This window comes from Gossypium arboreum, chromosome 2 (genome assembly GCF_025698485.1).
Source record: "Gossypium arboreum isolate Shixiya-1 chromosome 2, ASM2569848v2, whole genome shotgun sequence".
In the NCBI taxonomy this organism is placed as follows: Eukaryota; Viridiplantae; Streptophyta; class Magnoliopsida; order Malvales; family Malvaceae; genus Gossypium; species Gossypium arboreum.
Genome location: NC_069071.1, coordinates 7,086,185 through 7,106,245, shown reverse-complemented (window position 1 = coordinate 7,106,245; position 20,061 = coordinate 7,086,185). Strand labels below are relative to the sequence as shown.

At 31.6% G+C, this 20,061-nt stretch overlaps 1 protein-coding gene across 1 annotated transcript; it reads right to left on the bottom strand.

The window, feature by feature from the left end:
* Positions 1-15,660: 15,660 nt before the first annotated feature.
* LOC108465503 (probable glucan 1,3-beta-glucosidase A) lies at positions 15,661-18,195 on the bottom strand. Its single transcript, XM_053024025.1, has 8 exons — positions 17,747-18,195; positions 17,537-17,656; positions 17,268-17,453; positions 17,026-17,181; positions 16,771-16,940; positions 16,525-16,674; positions 16,075-16,424; positions 15,661-15,990 (listed from the first exon to the last, which is right to left on the bottom strand). Exons 1-8 carry the CDS (start codon positions 17,924-17,926, stop codon positions 15,806-15,808), a joined length of 1,497 nt encoding a protein of 498 aa, XP_052879985.1. The 5' UTR covers positions 17,927-18,195; the 3' UTR covers positions 15,661-15,805.
* Between the last annotated feature and the right edge of the window lie 1,866 nt (positions 18,196-20,061).

Here is a 20,061-nt window from a genome sequence, read left to right as displayed (position 1 = left end):
TGTAGAGGCTAGTGGGTAGGATTCTGATATTTTGTTCAGCATCTGTATTTGATTGGGCTAAAGCCCTAATTTATATCTGATTCTGCATCTGAATGGGCTAAGGCCCGAACTAATTTCTGTAATGGGCTCCGACCCCAGACTGTTTATTTCTGACTTCTAATGATTATTATGTGTGTTTTCTATGGGGATTACACACTGAGTTTGTGAAAACTCACCTTTTTCTGTTTAATCTGTGTAGGTAATCCCCAGTCTTGACGGATCGGTGTAGCGGAGGACTCGATGGTGGCCACACGTAAAACTTTAGACTGACTTTTCATTTACTTCTAGTTTTTATTACTTTTTTAGGGTTTTGGATGTAATTTTGGACTTGGACTATTTGGTTTTAACTTGGAACTTCATATGGTTTTATGATTATTTGAACTGCAACTCCTCAAAAACTCAGTTTTCCTAAAAACTAAGGTTTTCGTAAATAAAAACGATTTTTCTAAAATAGAATATTTCTAAAGCTTCCGAGTAAAAGAGATACGTTTTAATCACAACAAAGACTAAGTAACTAGAATGGTTTTAACTCGTCAAATCCGATTTGAAACTCCATATCATGTGACATCGCCAGATTCGGTCATAACGTCTGGGTCAGGTTTTGGGTGTTACAGCTAAACATCATTTTCCTTCTGGATTACTTCAGCTGGTTAGATTTCTTTATGGAAGTGGGAGCACGTAACGATAGATTTTGTTAGTGGGTTGCCTTTAACACCCACTAAAAAATATTCAATTTGGGTTATCGTTGATAGATTGACCAAGTTCGCTCATTTTCTTCCTATCATGACAGATTATTCATTGTAGAAGCTCACTAAGCTGTAAGTTTCTGAAATCGAGAGACTGCATGGGGTTTCGATCTCAATCATCTCAGATAAAGATATGTGTTTTACGTATCGATTTTAGAAGAAGCCTCATAAGGAATTAGGCACTCGATTAGATTTTAGTACCGCGTATCACCCTCATACTGATGGACAGTCTGAGCGAGTTTTTTAAATTCTGAAGGATATGTTTCAAAGTTGTATAATCGATTTCCGGGGTAGTTGGGAAGATTATCTACTGCTGGCTAAGTTTATATATAATAACAATTTTCAGTCTAGTATTCAGATGGCAACTTACGAAACTCTGTATGGTCTTAAGTTTCGTACACTATTGTGTTAGACTGTCTTAGGTGAACATCGAGTTTTAGGCCCTGAGCTAGTTTTTGAGACTAAGAATACAGATAAATTGATTTGAGATCATCTTAAAGTGGTTCCTGACCGACAGAAATCATATACAAATTTAAAGAAAAAAGTTATCGAGTTTTCTGTAAATGATCGGTTGTTTCTGAAAGTGTCCGTGTGGAAAAAATATTCATCGGTTTGGACGTAAGGGCAAGTTGAACCCAATGTTCATTAAACCTTACCATATTCTAAAGCGTGTTGAACATGTTGCTTATCAGCTAGAATTACTCCTTGAGTTAGATCGGATTCATAATGTGTTTCACGTCTCGACGTTGAGGCGGTATTGGTCTAATCTGTTGCACATTGTCCTTATTGAAGAAATTGAGGTACAAATGGATCTGAATTTTGAGGAGAAACTTGTTCAGATTCTAGATCGAGATGTCAACGTATTGAGAAAGAAAATTGTCCCTCTGTTTAAGGTTCTGTGGCAGAACCATGGTACTGAAGAACCCAATTGGGAACTCAAAGATTTGATTCGTCAGCAATACTTGTATCTATTTGAGTTAGGTAAATTTCGAGGTCAAAATTTCTTTTAGGGGGAAAGAGTTGTAACGCCCCAAAAATATGAATATTTTAATTGTGGAATTCGATACTATGTGATTTGTTTATAAGTTTGAGGTTGAGGATTTGAGTCACCTTTTTAGAAAATTTTGTTATTTTGTTCTAAATTAACCTCTTTCCTTGAATTGTTGACTTAAGATTAATTCTGTGTAATTTGCGTCAAGAATAAGTCAGTTGGTCCGATAGTTAAGTTGTATTCTACTTGATCCTGTGTTTGAGTTTCAGTGCATACATTAAGGAATATATTTTATTTTTACTAAATGTTAGAATTCTAATCAGTAGTTTAGAATTAAACGTTCTTCTTTTCCCTCTTCCTTTTCATTTTCTTTCATTTTCATTTTTCTTCTTTTCGTTATTTTCCCTTTTCTTCCCTCATCTTTTTCGGTTTATTGTCGTTTAGATTCGTACTTCTTATCTACTACTATTGTCTAGTAAGTTCGTTTCCGATAGTTCGTGAGTTTAGTTGTTCAATTTCTGGAATCGTTGGTTGTTGTCACTTTTTCCAAATTGGTTTTTTGCTTAAACCATTCGAATCCTTTGATTATATGTTTGATTATTGTCTTTTAAAGAAGGTCTCGAGGATAACAGTCTCCTTAACGTTCTAGATTCGTGAATTTCGATTTGGTGCTACAGTAATTGTGGTTTGAATTAAGATTTTATGTCGAAACATTTTGATGAACTTGGTTGTAAGTTAATCCTAACGTTTGTTGCGAACTACCGCTTAATTAGTTATTGAATGATTGTTTTAGGTCTCGGGAGTCTTCTACATGGTTCCTACTTCAAAGCTATTTCAGGTGCGTACCAAAAACCTGACTTTCTGTGAATTTCAAACGCTGGAAAACATGGTTATCAATGCCACATGGTCGTGTGGTAGGCGTGTAAACCACAAGGTTGTGTGCTAAGCCATGTGGCAGGTTGTGTAACTCACTGTTCACGAATTAAAGACACACGGGCTGAGGATACGAGTGTGTGTCCAAACATTGTGTGAGAATATTTTGTGCAGGGTTCACATGGGCCAAGGACACGGACATGTGTCCAGGTCCGTGTCACACATGTCCGTGTCCTGGCCGTGTAACACTCTATTTGTACATTAGGACCATATGAGAAAGTGACACGAGCATGTGCTAAGCCGCGTGGAACCACATGGATCAGTTATTTAGGTTGTGTAAAACCATATGGGTGTGTGGCCCAATATTTGAAATTTTTCCCTCGGGTCACAAGCATCGTTTAACATGAATTAGGCCTTTTATGGGGGCCGTATGAACTGAATTAAACTATAAAAACTATTATTCTGTGATTTAAGACTGAGTACTGAAAATCTGTATGTGTATTGTGTGTGAAAATTGTTAATGATATTGATTTATTCTTTACAAGTATGAACTGTATCTAAATAGTCGTATAGGCCTCTGTATTAACTGGCATTTGAAATCTGCATCTGCATTGGGTAGGAATTGAGTAAATGAGGAAGTATTCTATTATAAGACAATGGCTAAACAATTGGTACTTGTATTCTGATCAAGCAACTAGTTTGCAATTATCGGAACGTGTCATACCGATCCTGTTTAGTGTGTAGGGTTGGATAGGTATTCAATACCCTATTTGGTGTGTTGGGTTGATCGGAGATGGTGTGTAGCGGGTAGGGGATAGGGGATAGGGAAACTGCATCTACTTTGATCTGTTCTATATCTGAGAATAATTTAACATACTATTGGTCTGAGTTGTTTCGATTTGTTAAACTGAATAATTTACCTTCTAAATCTGATTCTGAATTCGAATTTGAGACTTTACCGTTGTTATCTTAAACCTGTTGAATATATAATTATTTCTTTTTAGGATTATTAATTTATTTCTTATGTTGACTGAATTACAAATAACCTATATCGGGTCAACGGATCGGGAACCCGGTCTGTAACAGCCTGATTTTCAGTGGTGACAGAATAGTAGTTTCGGGACCATAAATTTTTGTCATATCGACTCGTAAATATTATTTTTAGAATATTTATGGAGTCAATATAGTTGTATTAAAATTTGGTTTAGAAGTATTAATGTTTAGATAGTTAATTAAAGAAAAAGGACTAAGCTAAAAAAGGTGTAAAACTTGTTAATTAATGCATTTAGGTGATTAAATAGGTTAATTAATAATTAAGGAAGGACTTAAGTGATAATTAAACCCTAGTTATATTTTTTACGGCAATTAGAAAAAATATGATAAAAAAATGGCATGTTTAATTGCAAAATGGTAAATAAGTTAAAATTAATTAAAACAAATTGAAACATTAAATCATTTCTCTTCATTCTTCTTCAACTTTTGGCCGAAACCACCATTTTTGACCTAGGAAGTTTCGGTTGCTTCTTTGCTTTGCATGGTATGTAAATTTACTCGTATTCTTGTAATTTTTATGTTTTTGAGATTATTGCAACTAGGCCCAGCTAGTCAGTACCTTTGTTTTTTATTTTGTTAAAAATTTTGAAAGTTTCCATTGATGATTTTTGATGAATACCATGTATTTGGAATTTTGATTATATTATTTGATGATTTTGTAAAGTGATTTTTGTTTAATTTTGATTTTAGGATTAAATTGTGAAAATGTCAAAATATTAGGATTTGATAGTGAATTTGATATTTGTTATGGGCTGTTGAGGGCCTAGTATATTTGGATAAATATTTATTTGAGAAAAAAATGGTTAATTTGATGAATTTGGGGTTAAAAGACTAAATTACAAAAATTATAAAAGTTTCTGTAATTGTGTAATTTTTAAAATAAAAGAGTATTAATTGTAAAATGGATGGAAATGAAATATATGTTGATAAATAAAGAATTTTACATTTTAGATCAAGATCCTATAGATACTTGAGGAAAAGGAAAAATTACGAAATAGTCCCTACACTTATGTAACTTCTACAATTTGGTCCAGGTAAATTCGTACGGTTTAGAATTTAATATCAAAATAAATTAATGAGTAGTCTAACATGTTACGATTTATATAATTAGTCTTAATTTTTGATGTATGAATTGAATGGTTTAATATTCCGTTTGTCCGGTAATACTCCATAACTCTATTCCGGCGAGGGATACGGGTTAAGGGTGTTACACAATCATATTGTTTAGCCACTTTATTATTATTAGTATCATTAGCTTATTTCTAGAAATTTCAAGACATGTGATGTTTTAAGATAAAAATTGTCGTATTATGTTTTACAGTTATTAAACTCTTTTGGTGTTGCTTAAGACTAAATTTCAGAATAATGTGCTTGAGAAATATTCGAAGTAGCTTCCCAGACTTGGCCTTTGTCATCTAGGCCGGGTATAGGGTGTTACATTGGTACCTAAACTTTTTTTTGTCACAAGTGGTACATTCGTTAGTCGAATTGTTAAGTCTATTTCAAAAGAGCCTTAACTCACAATTTGATACCTAAACTATGTCTCTTTTTCCCATTTTGGTACCTAAACATATTTTGGTCATAAATAGTACCTATTTTTTTTTCCAAATTGGTACACTTTTTAGTTCAATCTTTACATAAACCATTAAATATATTTAAAAAAATAACCAATTAAAAATTGACATGTGGCAATTATTTTCTCTTTTATGTATTTTTTTTCTTTCTTTAAAACTATACCGATGGTTGAACTAGTCAGGCCACCAATTCTTGGTTTGATCAATTCGTATGGTTCAATCAAATAAATTATTAAAAAATTCATAAAAATAAAAAAATTTAAAAAATAGAGAAAATGGTTCAACTGGTTTTTTTAGCATGGTTCAATCGGTGTGTATCAATTCATGAGTTAATTAATTCAACCCCTATCTTTGGACCAGTACCCTAATCCAACCAGTTTGATTTTAAAAACACTAGTTTTGATCGATGAAATAACTTTTGTGATCCCGTCAAGTAGAGTAAGTAAATGAAAAAGTTCAAAAACAGAATTAATCGCCAACGTCTCGATTTTGAAAGGATAGTTTTTTAGCATTGTTGGTATTTTCATACATTATAAAGGAATAAGAAAGAAAAAGAGAGGAAATATAGAAAAAATAAAGAGAGAAATAATGTAAAAGAAAAAAATACAAATAAAATTATTTTTAAAAAAAATATTTTTTAAGTTTATGTGGTATGGTGATTTATTATTGACTATAATTTTTTTAATGGATATTGTAACACCCCCAACTCGACCTAGGAGTTTCAACTAAGTCAAAGGCGTTACATTCAACCACCGAAGTGATCCTACAATATCATTCTTTTTTAAGGGTTGGTTTGTATGTAAAACACTCTTTTGTTTTTAAGAAAGATGTTCATTAATTTAAACCGACTTTACTTAATAAATTGATTACAATATTATTAATGTGAAGTTTTAGGACAATAATTTTAGGTATTTAAGAAAAGACTTTATCAAAACTTTAAGTATTTTGCAAAGCAGTGAAAAATATTTAAAGTAAGGATTTTCTAAACTGAAAAACATGCAAATATCGAGTATTAACTAAGTTTCATACTTTAAAATAGATAACTAATCAATCCCAAACTTTAAGATATAAAAGCAAGAAATTAATAATTACAATCCCGAAAATAAATGATAAATGAAATATTTTTAAATAATAAAACAAGCTGCTAATCAAAGAGTCCTCCGATGCCATATCAAGTCCTAATTTTCTACGTTACTTGAGAGGTAAAGGAAAAGGGGGAATGAGCTTACAACGGCTCAGTGTGAGACTAACTTATAAATCAATATATATAACTCCACAAACAAAAAAACCTAGAAATAATAACGAGTTAAGCATAACATATGGAACATATAGTATATCAATGTATATATTGTTTATGTATGATGCAATGCAAATGCAAATTTCCCACCCGTCCATCCTAACTGCCCTTGAGGATCGCTCGACATACCAAAACACATATAAAAAATTAACCATCCTAGATTTCCCGGTGAAGATGATCATTTACTTTTCATTTGTGACGATGATTTTTCCTACAATAACTTACCATCCCGATTGCCCGATTTTGATAGCTTTTTACTGTAATAAACTATCATACCGATCTACTCGATTTTGATGGATTTTTAAACTACCATTCTGACTTATCCGGTTTTGATGACATTGTCTTGTTTGTGCAGTACTGACTTTCGGTGTGGACTTAAATTGCCACTATCTTCTAAGGAACTCTTCTGTCCTCTATACACATTTTTAATATAATTATGCACATATTCTTAGCATATCATGCTATTTATCATCTTTCGATGCTTACATTCAGTATTTCATACCCATATTTAATGACATGTGAACATGCGTTCATTCTCATCAGTTTCATATATATAATTAATTTTAGAACTAAAACAGTTTCACATATATAGTGGTTTCGTGTGATCTAACACACTTGGTTTGGTTAACACATACATAAGTCGGGTTTGTGCACACAAGGGTCACACATATAAGGTTGCACATATGGGTTCACATACCTATAGATTAACACCTGAGGGGTTCGAACATGTGGGTTCACACTTTAGGGGTCACACCTAGGGGTTCGCTCATTAGGGATTACACCTACGGGTTTTCACATTAGGATTTACACACCTAGGGTTCACACACCTAGGGGTTCATATGGATGGGTTCGTACCTAGGGTTCACACAGATGAGTTCACACCTAGGGTTTGCTTATAGGGGTTCGCACACGGGGTCTCGTACACAGGGGTTCATACATAGGTTTTACACACATGCTCACACATACAATTCTCATACAAGTACTTACTTGAAGATTCACATGTTTAATAGGCTCGCATGAATAAATGGTTCACATATTGTATGATGTAAGGTTCACATAATAAACAAGTATGTTTCACATAACTAAACATGTATAATTCGCATACTATATAGGGTTCGCTCATCTTATGTAGCTCACATGTGCCTAGGGTTCACATGTCCTGTGTAACTCACATAGTATCCAGGGTTCACATACAGGTTCGTATATATGGGTTCGCCTAGCATCTACTTAAGGGTTCACATGCAATTTTTTAAGGGTCCGCATAATATTTCTATGGGGTTTGTATTATAATTCTTATAGGGTTTGCATGTTATTTCCTATAGGTTTGTATAACAATTCTAATGGGGTTCACCTATATTGATTTCTTACTTTCTAGTACACCAATTAACTGTACACAATAATTTTAAGCTTAGATCCCACACCTGATTTGGAGGCACAAAAACCTTAATCGGATGAGGAGATTGATGATCTACTTAGGAGGAGAGGGATGATTTTGAAAACTTTGAATTCCTCAGTTGGAAATTGTTTTGGCAAAGAAGGAACTTTGGGAGTTTTCTTGAAAAATTCTCTAGATATCAATTATAGGTTTGAAAAGGGTTGGCTATTTATAAACTCTTTTTCCCTAATTGAAATAGATATTTGGGAATTCATGTGAAATTAAGACTATATTGAAAAAAAAATTGGCTAGACTATTTTGCAAATTCAACACTTTTATGGGGTAAAAATAAAATATTTTGGTTGAATGTACACAAGGGGTTTCAAACTTGAGATCTATGGGTAAGCTTAGGTTTTACCACTGAATCAGGAAGTTCATGCTTGACAACTTTTAACAAAAAATGTTTTGACAACTTTTAACAAAAATTTTTTGAAGGCATACTAAATTCTCTTACCATTTGCTTAAAAATAATTCTAAATTTTATCCCTATTTTTGGGATGTGACAAATCTCCCTCCCTTAAGAAAATTCGTCCTCGAATTTTAACTTACCTTATTCCGAAAAGTCTGGTTAGAGCCCGATCTCTTTAACGAGAACGATATGAAAAGGGCTAGAACGATAGTGTCGTAACATAGATACGTGGACCACATTGTGGATTCGATCTAGCTCAGGAGATAGTTCAAGTTGATAAGATATTAGGTTGATCTGCTTCTGCTGCGCCACTCTGATTTCTTTTTAAGGTGAGATTTTTAAGAACCTATGATGTCATCGACGACATCTTTATCCTCCCGTCCTCTTGTCGTATAAACTAAAGTTGGTTGTCTCGCTTCTGCACGGTTTACACCTCGTGCTAGTGCTCTCTGGCCTCTATTTTTTTCGTTTTGGTTAAGACCACAGTTTTCTTGTGTTTGAGTTTAGTTTTGGTGTTGATTTTGTGATTGAGTGGAATTATTCCAATGAGGACTATCTTTTATTTTGCGCTCCTTTGATCCACACTTAAAACAAGCACCGATCTTTCTCCAACATTCACCTTTGTGGTGTTTTTCACAATATTAGCACTTTGGAGCACGTTCGTCATTGGATTCGGGTTGTGGCCTAGCCTTTTTTATAGGTATGCGGTTTGAATCATTTGAACTTGAATCTCTTTTATTTGGAAATTTCTGTCTCTTTTCTCGTTTCATGCGCTTAATTTTCTTTTAAGATTTTAGTCTTTTCAACCAAATTTTCGAAATTCATTTCCTGGAGGAGTGCCACCTATACTTTCAGGTCATTTCTTAGCCCTTCTTCAAACCTCGCACTCTTGCCTTCCTTCGTTGCTACTAATTCGAGTGCAACTTAATCTCAAAAATTCTACCTCGTACTCCAAAACCGATATATCTCCCTATTTAAGTCCGATGAATTCTCACCTGTGAGTTTCCACGTAAAAAGGACCCACATACTTTTTCTTAAAAGTATCTTGGAAATAATTCCAAGTTATTCGTTAATGTTCCCCTAACAATTGCTTGCCGCCACCTATAAGTCTCGTCCCTTAATAGGGATACGACTCCTTGTAATTTTTGCTCAGAAGTACATTGAAGATCCTATAGAATTCTTTCTGTCGTTTCCATCCAATATTCGGCTGTGGTGGGAGTTGTATGAGTGACTCCTTTAAACAGTTTGACCCCCTTTGATTTGAGCTTTTCGGCCATCATCTTTCCGTTTTCATTTCTATTACTCGATCCAGCGACTCTTTGGAGTGCTCTCAACATAGATTGAGTCACAACATCGTCTCCCACGATTCCATTGTTCTGATTTCTCATTCCCATATCTCTGTTCTCATGGCCTCTGCCATCATTGGCAGTAAAGTTTTTTATATATTCCTTAGTTGGGTTTTCTCCCTAAACTATGAGTTGTTCCAGAGTACAACTCTACGAGGTCTACCCTTTCCACGTTTGCCTTGAATGTTCATATTGATATTCTACAATTTCAAACAATTAGTAATTAATTTGAGTTTTCAGTTTATACTATCTTCTATCTAAAGTTTTTCTACCACTTAGAAAGTTTTCAATAAAAACTTATTATGTCATGCTATTTATAAGTATATATTGTGAATAATAAATATAAATATATTTAAAATTAATTAATAAATTAAATATATCGAATAATATTATGTTATCTTGTATTATTATAATTATTAAAATTATATAGTTTCCATTTTAGATTTTACATTTTAAAAAAATTAAATTTGAAATTTAAAATTTTTATTATTGTAATAGATTTTTATACTAAATACAGTCTAATACTTTTTATTGTACAATAGGAATATTGGAGATATTAACAAAATATATGGACTTGTTTTTATTCCAAATTTGTCACTATATTTTTATAAGAAATTTGTATTGAATAAATTTTTTCAATATAATTAATAATTACACGTGATAAATTATTATCATGAAAATGTCAATTTTTAAATTATATCACATAAAAAAATTTAAGGTGATATTGCTACACTATATATGTAAAGATACAAACTAAAAGTTATCTACTTAAGATTGTCAATCAAATCTTAAAAGATTTTCAATTAAATCTCTAATTTCTAAAAAGTGCTCCATTAACATTATTGATTTTCAACCAAATCCCTAAATTCTCAAAAGTGCTCCATTTAATATTGTTGATTAAGATTCCCAATCGTATCTTAAAGATTTTTAACCAAATACCTAAATTCTCAAAAGTGCTCCATTTAACATTGTTGATTAAAATTTGCAATCAAATCTTAAAGATTTTCGACCCCTAAATTCTCAAAAGTAATCCATTTAACATTTTTTTATTAAGATTCTCAATCAATTCTTAAAGATTTTCAACCAAATTCTTAAATTCTCAAAACTGCTCCATTTAACATTGTTGACTAAAATCAAATCTATATCCTATTCACTTAAAAGCTAATTTTATGGTTTAGATTGGACAAATTAACAATGAAATTTAACAACAATTTTGTTTCTTCTTTTATTAAAACATAATTTAGACTGTTTTTTTATTATATAAAACATAATTTAAACTAACAAAATTTTAAGAGTTTTAATGTGATTTTGTTTTTTTTATATCTTTCAACTAATAGGATTATTTACGTTTCTACTCGTATTATGTAGGAATATTAAACGGTAGATATTAGACACGAGTTTTAAAGCTGCTTCAAACTCGGAGTTAAGATCAAACCTTTAACCACTAGTTAAGTTAAGAGCGATTTTTGCCATCTCACCTTATTCTGGTGATTTGTATTTTCTTTTATTTTTAAACTTTATGATTTTTTTAATGTAAAACAAACAAATGAATTAAACACTATTAACTAGTAATATTCAGTGGACTCTTTACAAACAGCCGTATTCCTTTATTTCCGTCGAAAGCAAATTAAACTCTTTTAATTGATTTTTAATGTGTTTCTAATAAAAAATTGTTTTGTTTTTAAATTTTGAAGCAAATTGAAGATTAATTTAAGGGTTTTGAAAGTTTGTTTCGGTATGCTTTTAATTTACTTTTATTTTTTTATATATATTTTATATTATTGGATCTCCACCAATAGGAGAAACTCAAAATTTCCATATTAAAATTTAAATAAATGTAAATTACATAAATAATCATTTTAACTAGGAAAAATTTACGAAATCATCGCTCAATTTATATTTTTAATCATTAAAAATTTCAAATAATTTCCATGTCAGTTTATAATTAAAAATACTATACTTCTAAATCCAAAACTTATTTCAACCATCTTCAACCTCACATCCCCCGCCATCTTCAACAATACCTATGATTTTTACCGTCGAAGGCTTCCCAATCCCACATTCCAATAACGCGTGGAGAAGATATATGTACTACCCTCCATGCCCAATATCGAAATCAACTCAAGATATTGAGCTTGTCAATCAGGCAATCCTGAAATCAACTCAAGATAACAGAACAACAGAAACGATGATGATCACCTCCTCGCCCCATTGTTCTCTCAGGTATGTACAATACATAACAAAATCCAAATCTTAATCTAAAACCAAACAAGCCATTCATAGCAACTCCATATGAACTAACCAGACCTACTCTTCAAAATCCCCATTTAAGATGCCCTTGGAATCACCAACCCCATTGTTTTGATTCCCCCCAAACAAAATGGGTTTTTCTTCATCTTGAAGAACTGATTTAAACATCATCAGAAAAAAAAAATGCCGTCTTATTATTATTGGACAGCTAGAATCGTTAAAAGAAGATAACACCCTGAAGCAATATCTGAAGTTTAGGAGTTAAAACTTTCAAAAGGATGATGATAATGATGCTGATAAAGCAAATACAAAAAAGTGAAAATGGAAGTGGGTCTGGGGGAATTGTTGTTGAAGAGTTGGTGAAAGAGCTTAAAGCAATAACGAAGCAGAATACTATAACCCATTGCCTTCTTTCGGCGATGATTGTCGTCACTTTATTCTGGCAAGTCTTTGAGGCATCACTCCTCCAGCTTAAAAATGGCTTTACTCACCCTTTTAAATCAGTTGGAAGTTGGCTTGTTACGCTGCTCAAAGGTCCAGCCAAATCTAAACAACATTATAGTTACCTTGTTGATGCTTCAGGTTCACCTCCCTCTCTTCAGGTGGTAAAGATCACAGGTATTGCTGATAATGGCGGGGATGTGAGGTTGAAGGTGGTTGAAATAAGTTTTGGATTTAAAAATAGTTTTTTTTAAATATAAAATGACATGGAAATTATTTGAAAATTTTAATGATTAAAATTCATGCCATTCACGTCAGTCTATTATTAGCATTTTAACGGTTTTAGACTTAAAGTAAATATATTGATAAATTAAATAATTATTTGGTAATTTTTAAGTTAAATGTTTTAATAAAAAATTAATAATTGGAGCATCATTTATGTAATTTACCTTTTAAATAAATGTTCACGTTATGATAGTTGTCCTTAATCTCATCGCGTGGAACACTATTTTCATGACTATTGAACTTACATGTTATTCACCATCATCATAAGTCATACAAAACTAAAGAAAAATATTTTCACTTCCTAATATTTGTCGAAAATTTCAATTTTAAGAATATTTTAACCATCAATTTTAAATTTAAATTCAAATTAAAATGCTATGGAAAATTTCACATGATTAAAGTTATAAAGAGTATATTGTTGTGATTAGAGAAAAGGTCAGTTCAAAAAATTGAAATGATGGACAAGCATTCTGCTTTGAAATAGAAAGCTTCATTCTTCAATCTAATGATTGAGCTAAGTGAGCACAAAATAGTTTATTTATAAATAAATTTATCTGGTATATTTTTAGGGTTTTAGGTTTAAAATATAAAATATACAAGATAAATTTATTTTTCTTATTGTTGATAAAACTTACCTTATAGATTATGATTTTGTAACTTTAAATTATAGATTATAATTTATTTTCTTTCGAAATATACAAGATAAATTTATTTATAAATTAAATTTTAAAATATAAAAATAATGTAAATATTTTCAAATTATTTTGTTATAAATTAATTTAACTTAAGTTAAGTGTCTTTTATAAATATATTACACCTTATTTCTAAATTTAAAATTTTTAAGTCTATTTAAAATTATACTATTTAATTGTTTCTAAATTTATAAATATATTACACGTTATTTTTAAAATAAAAGAAACAATAATTTAGCAATGTTTATTTGAATTATTGTAAAAATGAAAATCATTAACGCATGTTCTAATTTTAGGAAAAAATTAATTTAATTTTGCATATTAAATTTAAATAAATTGTTAAATTTAATAATAATATGAATGATGAAATATTAATTAACAACATGATAAGTAGTCCAATATTATTTTAAAATATAAAATTTGTAATCAAACTTGGGAAATAAAAAAGGTGGGACAACAAAGAGGGATTAATGTTGCAATATTTCCATCTCCTTTTTGTTGGGTCAGTGTGGGCTTTTGTTGGCCAACACTTGACATGCCCAAAATATCTTTTTTAATCAGATAAAGGGGTGCCGACTATTAGTGTATCAACACCCTAATTTTTTTAAAAATACTATTATAAATATATAGTATGATACGGTTTGAAACAAATGCATGGGTGTCAGTAGTCAAGTGTTCAAAACCCCAAAAATTAAATTTTTAACAGAAAAATAGCAGTGTCGACCATCTAATACCCATAACTCAATTTTATTATTCATTTTAGGTCATTTAGGTGATTGTTTTTGAACCAGGATCGTTTACTAAATAATTATTTTTTTGAATCATTTGGGTAAAATAGCCCCTTTTATCTCTATCCCTGTTCTTACCCAGAGCCATTTCAACACATTTCTTTTTTAATTTTCTTATTAAACAATGTTAAGTTACTTTGTGAGTTCATTTTTTAGCAAAGTTTTACTTTATCAGATGAAATGAAATTTACTTATTAAAAGACTTGTTAGGTTACTTTGAGTTGGCTTGAAGTCTATTGAGGTGTTCTCCCCATCCCCCCTCTCTTGGGAGAAATTCTTTCATATTTATAAGGTATGATTCCCTGATATGATGTGCTAGGAGCTAATTATACGCCATGCAAATGACACATTCTCCCTTTTAGGTTGGACACATTCCCTTAGACGTGTCTATTTGGTAAGAAGGTGTCATCGTAAGGAGTGGACAGTGCCCATGCTCCACCATGCAAGGTGGTGAGGCTTGATGGGGTCAAATCGCATATAGACTACCTCGCGAGGTATCAGTGGTATGTGTGGTGCTGACACATGATCTCTCCTATACTTATTTGGCAAGGCAGACTCGCAAAGAGGTGAGGTGATCTCACATCACGAGATATCGGTAATATGTAAAGTGCTCACATGTGATCTCCTTCGTATGTACTTGGTGAGGTGGTGAGATGATCACACCTCACATTATACTAGTGATAAATGACTTGTGACCTTACGAGGTGGTGATGGAGAAATGACTAGATGGTTGCATCTCATAGGATGGTGAGCAAGACCTTAACGGTAAGGACATTTTCATAAGGCGGTGAAATGCATCCTATGAAATGATGGAGTGATGGTTTACGAGGCGGACTTACGAAGTAGGTGCGAAGTGATATGATGGTTCACAAGATGAACCCAAAGATTTAATAATAAAATAAGACATGTGGTAATATTTGAATCCTAACAATTTTTTCTCTCTCCAAATATATCAAATTACTAACAAAGATCTTACTTTGTTATAAAATGTATATTACTTATATAATTTTTTGATAAACTTAGTAAAAATTCATTAAATTCTTCTTTAAATATCAAATAAAAACAATAGCATATAATTTTCTTAAAAACTTAATGTAATCTCATCATCAAGAAAATAATTTTTATTTGTTATTGAAAAATAGCTAAGCATTTTGAATTTTAAAGGTACTATTTCAAGTATGACAGTTTGGAGGAAAACTACATCGATAAGAAACTTTGACGAAAGACTAATAATTATAAAAAATTAAAAATGAAAGTATATCTCTTGAAGAAGAAAATGGTGCAAAATTGTGCATGTTGGAGTTTGACATTAAAAATTTGTATGGTTGAGTTAATAGTACATTCAATATTTAATTTAATTTTTTTGATCAAGTATTTATCGACCACAATTATTTATTCCTTTATCATAGGTATGATTGAATCTGAAAAGAATGAGCTAAACTTTAGATTTAAATTTACTATTATCATTTTAAGGAAAAAAAAAAGAAAAGAGTTTCTTGGTTTCCCCTGCATCAACTTTTTTAACAGGAGAACTAAATGCCAACCTCATTTATTGTAATTTTAAAGCTTGATAATCAAATAGTTGGTCACTTAAGCTGAATAAAGTTGTTCTCAATCATCCACTTGAGACTCCAATGGTTTCTGTCACAATTATAAGCCCAATATGCCCATCCAAATGTTGCACGACCATAAACATCTAGCTGTGCTTTAGCAAATCTCTGGTAATCTTCCATTGATGCATCGTTTCGAGCAAATTCTGCAGTCCATTCCCCTGCAAAAAAAACACCACTTTGAAATTCATTCCTACTACATTTGCATACAGCTAAAACTAAACCTGTTCCAAAACTTAAATTACCAACTAAAACCAGGGGACCGTTAGCCGAGGTCAAGCTGCCAAGATCGGAGGCTCGTTGATTGTTGACAAAATCGATGTTTTGTTGGACAGTCATGCCAGTAAAGGAGTCTGAAAAGAGGTTGTAGTAATGCACATCGATGGCTACTCGATTCATAGTACTGGCCAATGAGAAGAGCTCCTTTGGATCAGCTGGTCCTAAACGAGCTGATAGGATCACATACGCATTTGTGTACTTCCTTATGGCATCGTATCCAGCTTTGTAATACTTTGTAAGTGCATCTAATGTTACACCCGGTGCTCTAGGCTCATTCATTAATGCAATCGCAGCCAAATTTGGTCTTACACCATATCTGTCCAACAATTATATTGAACCTTTAAATTCAATTGAAAGAAGGAAAAGGATACAATAGAACATGGCATGACATAGAAATGGTTAGTGTCATCTTTAACCTTGCTGCAAGAAACTCTATTACCGCCACAGTCTCGTCAATGTTGGAATCGCCCCATTCTAGAAAACCATCTCTTGCTCCGCTGTGTTCGTCACCGTTCTGTGAGGCTTTGACTGCGTGCAAATCAATAATTACCTCCATCCCATATTTCCTGCATCAATTTCACACATGAACCAGAAGATTGTTTAGAACTTTAAATTAAATAAGTCTTGTTTTGTCTTCATCCTAGAAGATTTCCTTTACTTACTCTGCCCATGTGAAAGCATTGTCGAGGGCTATTGAAGAGCCTCCAACAAAAGGCTTAGGGGGAGTTGGATCCTGCGCTATCCACCACCCTACAGGTATCCTCACGGCACTCAGTCCATTTGCAGACATGAAATTGAAATCTTCCTCAGTGATGTAAGAATTCCAATGATCCTAAATAACCATGGTTTCGTACAAAGTCAATTCGGATACTATTGCTATAACTTGCTTGTTTAAAGAGTAAAAAAAGAGCCCTTACCTGCATGACTTGAGGGGCTTTATCAGGGCCATAACCATTAGTGATTTGAAATTCACCTTGTATGGTGTTTACGATTGTCATTATGAACACAGATGGATCGCTATCATCCCAACTAGACTCTGCATAATCTGCAGTTACCAGTGTCTCCGATTGTGCCTAATTATGAAAAGTTTTGTTCCTTAAAAATGGAAAATCATTACTATGAAAGTCATTGCAAATTGTAGTGAGTGCAGCAAAAGTACCTGTAGGAACAAACCATTTGATGCTTTGAATCGAACTCGGTTACGATCATCATCTTTCCTTACAATCTCAAACGTTTCTGTATCAGTAGGTGTATCTGAAACTGCTTGTACACCTTGACTTCCTAATCCCACAAACTGCTTGTTGAACACTCTCAAGTTAAAGCATGATTCACTCACCCTCCATAACTGCATCCAACCAAGCAAAAAAATTGGAAAGACTTCAAGTATTATGTTGTAGTTTAAACAAAAAAGCTGATGAAAGAACAAACCCTGAAGGTTTCCCAACCAGAAGGTGAGGGACGGTTGGCTACAACGACGGTTCCACCGCCATTTTCAGCACACAAATACTTGTTTAGCTTTGTTGAACGAAACTGAACTTGGGTTCCATCCTATACCAAATAAATACACAAAAAAAATTGGAAATTCATGATTAAATGAGTGAAACCATAGCTAAAGAAAAGGGAAAGCTATGTATATACCAAAAGATCTTTGTTAATGATGCCATCAAAACGAGAAGGTTTCATCCATCCTTCAGTAACAAGCCAGTTACCAAGGTTTACAGCCTTCAATGGCAGAATAAGGTCTGCATTTTGTGCATGTGAAGAAGAGGGAAAATATGAAATCAAGTTGAAAATCAAGAGAAAAGGTAAGTAAACCATGTTTAGCCTTCCCTCTCTGTTCTGAAATTGTATGACAGCTGCAAATTATACAAGTAAATCCATTATCTGGAAAAGCAACATTCTCATAATAATGACATTAAATGTGTTCACACAGACTAATTTGCTTTTGCCTTTTAGTCCTTATCATCTTATAGCAATTTCACATGGGTTTTTTACTATTGAGATTTGGAGATGTTTAAGCAAATTATGGAATGGAAATGTGATATTTGTCAAGCATGAAGGGGTTAAGGCAAACTTTAGTTGCCCCTACAGCATAGAAGAATCGTACTTTCCTTTTTATTTATTTAGTGGAAATGGTTAAGGCGTCAAAGTCCATCCTTTCACACTTTTTAATCACTTTTGATGTAAATGGAATGGTATCAGATTCGTGTCTCGTCTTTTTTCTTTTGTTCGAAAGATTCGTGTCTTATCAACCGCTCATCAAGGTTAAAATGTCTAATAAGTCTATCTACTTTTCATAAATTTAGAATTAGTCCTTATACTTTTATTTTCAGAATTTAGCCTTTAGCTTCAAGTGTTAATATTGTTACTTTTTTTTTGTTATATTTGTTGATGTGATATTTTAAGGTAAAAAAATACTTACTTAGTAGTCATGTAACTAAAAGAATTGATATTATAATAAGCCTAAATGTAACAAATTAGTTTTAAGCTGTGTTAATAGTTGGATCTGAATTTTAAAATTTAAAAGTAATACTAAATTATTAAAATAAAAGTATAGAGACTATGATTTAAATTTACGAAGAACGCAAGGAGTTATGACATATTTTATTCTAATATGTAACATTTCGTGTTGGCCAAGTTTCTATACTCTATATATTTGGAATTCAGTTTTCATTTAGTTGTTAACGCCATTAAAATTCTTTTGTTAAATTTGTTGACGTGATATTTTAAATTTTTAAAAAATACTCATTACATAACTATGTGACAAAAAAGAATGGCATTGTAATGGATCTCAATTTAATAAAGAATTTTAATAGTGTTAATAACTCTTAAAATTCAAGTCAAGATTGTAATCAAAGTAAAGTATTTAGAATAACTAATATCATTATAAACGTTGAAGTACTAAATTATGTCAAAAATTAAAATATAAAGATCAAATTTCAAATTTGAGTGTAGCATAATAATTGAAATTGAAATTGAATTACTTTTACATGTCTAAAAAATAGAGGGGTCAGAATTAAAATTTAACCATTGTGTTAATAATGTAAAAGAAAGTGATGGACGTGTGTCAGATAAGGAATGCCATTTATACATAGAATATAGGTAAAATACAATTATAATCCCTCTGCAATGCTTCAATTTAAGATTTAGTATTCATAATTTAATTTGACATAATTTAGTTCTTATACTTCATTCGATTATTCAATTTTGTATTTTGTGGTCACCCAACTATATTAGATTTTTGAGTATTTTCATTTTTATGTTAGTCAGTTGGTGACCAAAAAAATAATTAATAGTTAGATACTCATTTTATAATTTTTCATAACTATGTGATAAAAAGAAAAAATAAATTATAATTAAATAACCATTTTATAATTTTTATAATTAAGTAGAAAAAGAATCCATAATTGGTGATGTTTAGTTTACCAAAATAAATAGGTATGCAAAAAGCTTCAAATCGTAACTCTTTGAAATCAACGCAAACGTTGAAAATCACCAGCTACTAAATTTCCTCTCTGAACCGGCGGATCGTAACATGAGTCAAAAAGCAATCTTGGCCCTCACAAAAAATTCCAACAATTATTTTCAAGTTTTATAAAAATTTTGAAATATTTGTTTAAAGTCTTTTAAAATTTAAAAGAAAATATAATTAAAACATACAAAAATCTTCAAACATTTTAATTAACCTCTCTATTTTTAAAAAAAAAATTATTATCTTCATCTTTCTAAATATTTCTCATATTCATTTTACAATTTATATTTAATATTTATAGTTATTTCCCTAATAATATCATTTTTAAAATTTAAATTTATATATTTCCTTTAAAATACATATTTTATCATCACATTCAATATTTTGGGACCACTATTTTCTAGACCAAATCTGTATGACCACTAATTGAGAGCCCAAAGTCCCCAACCATGTGCATGATGACTCACCAGCCTTGGTTTAA

What these genes read in the sequence shown, in the direction of transcription:
- LOC108465503 (XM_053024025.1), bottom strand. Translation starts at nt 17,926, where the DNA reads ATGGTTTACTTACCTTTTCTCTTGATTTTCAACTTGATTTCATATTTT. An exon ending in ATAGAGTTTCTTGCAGCAAG is followed by an intron (nt 16,425 to 16,524) that starts GTTAAAGATGAC and finishes ATTGTTGGACAG; the next exon opens with ATATGGTGTAAGACCAAATT. An exon ending in CGGTCCCCTGGTTTTAGTTG is followed by an intron (nt 15,991 to 16,074) that starts GTAATTTAAGTT and finishes TTTTTTTTGCAG; the next exon opens with GGGAATGGACTGCAGAATTT.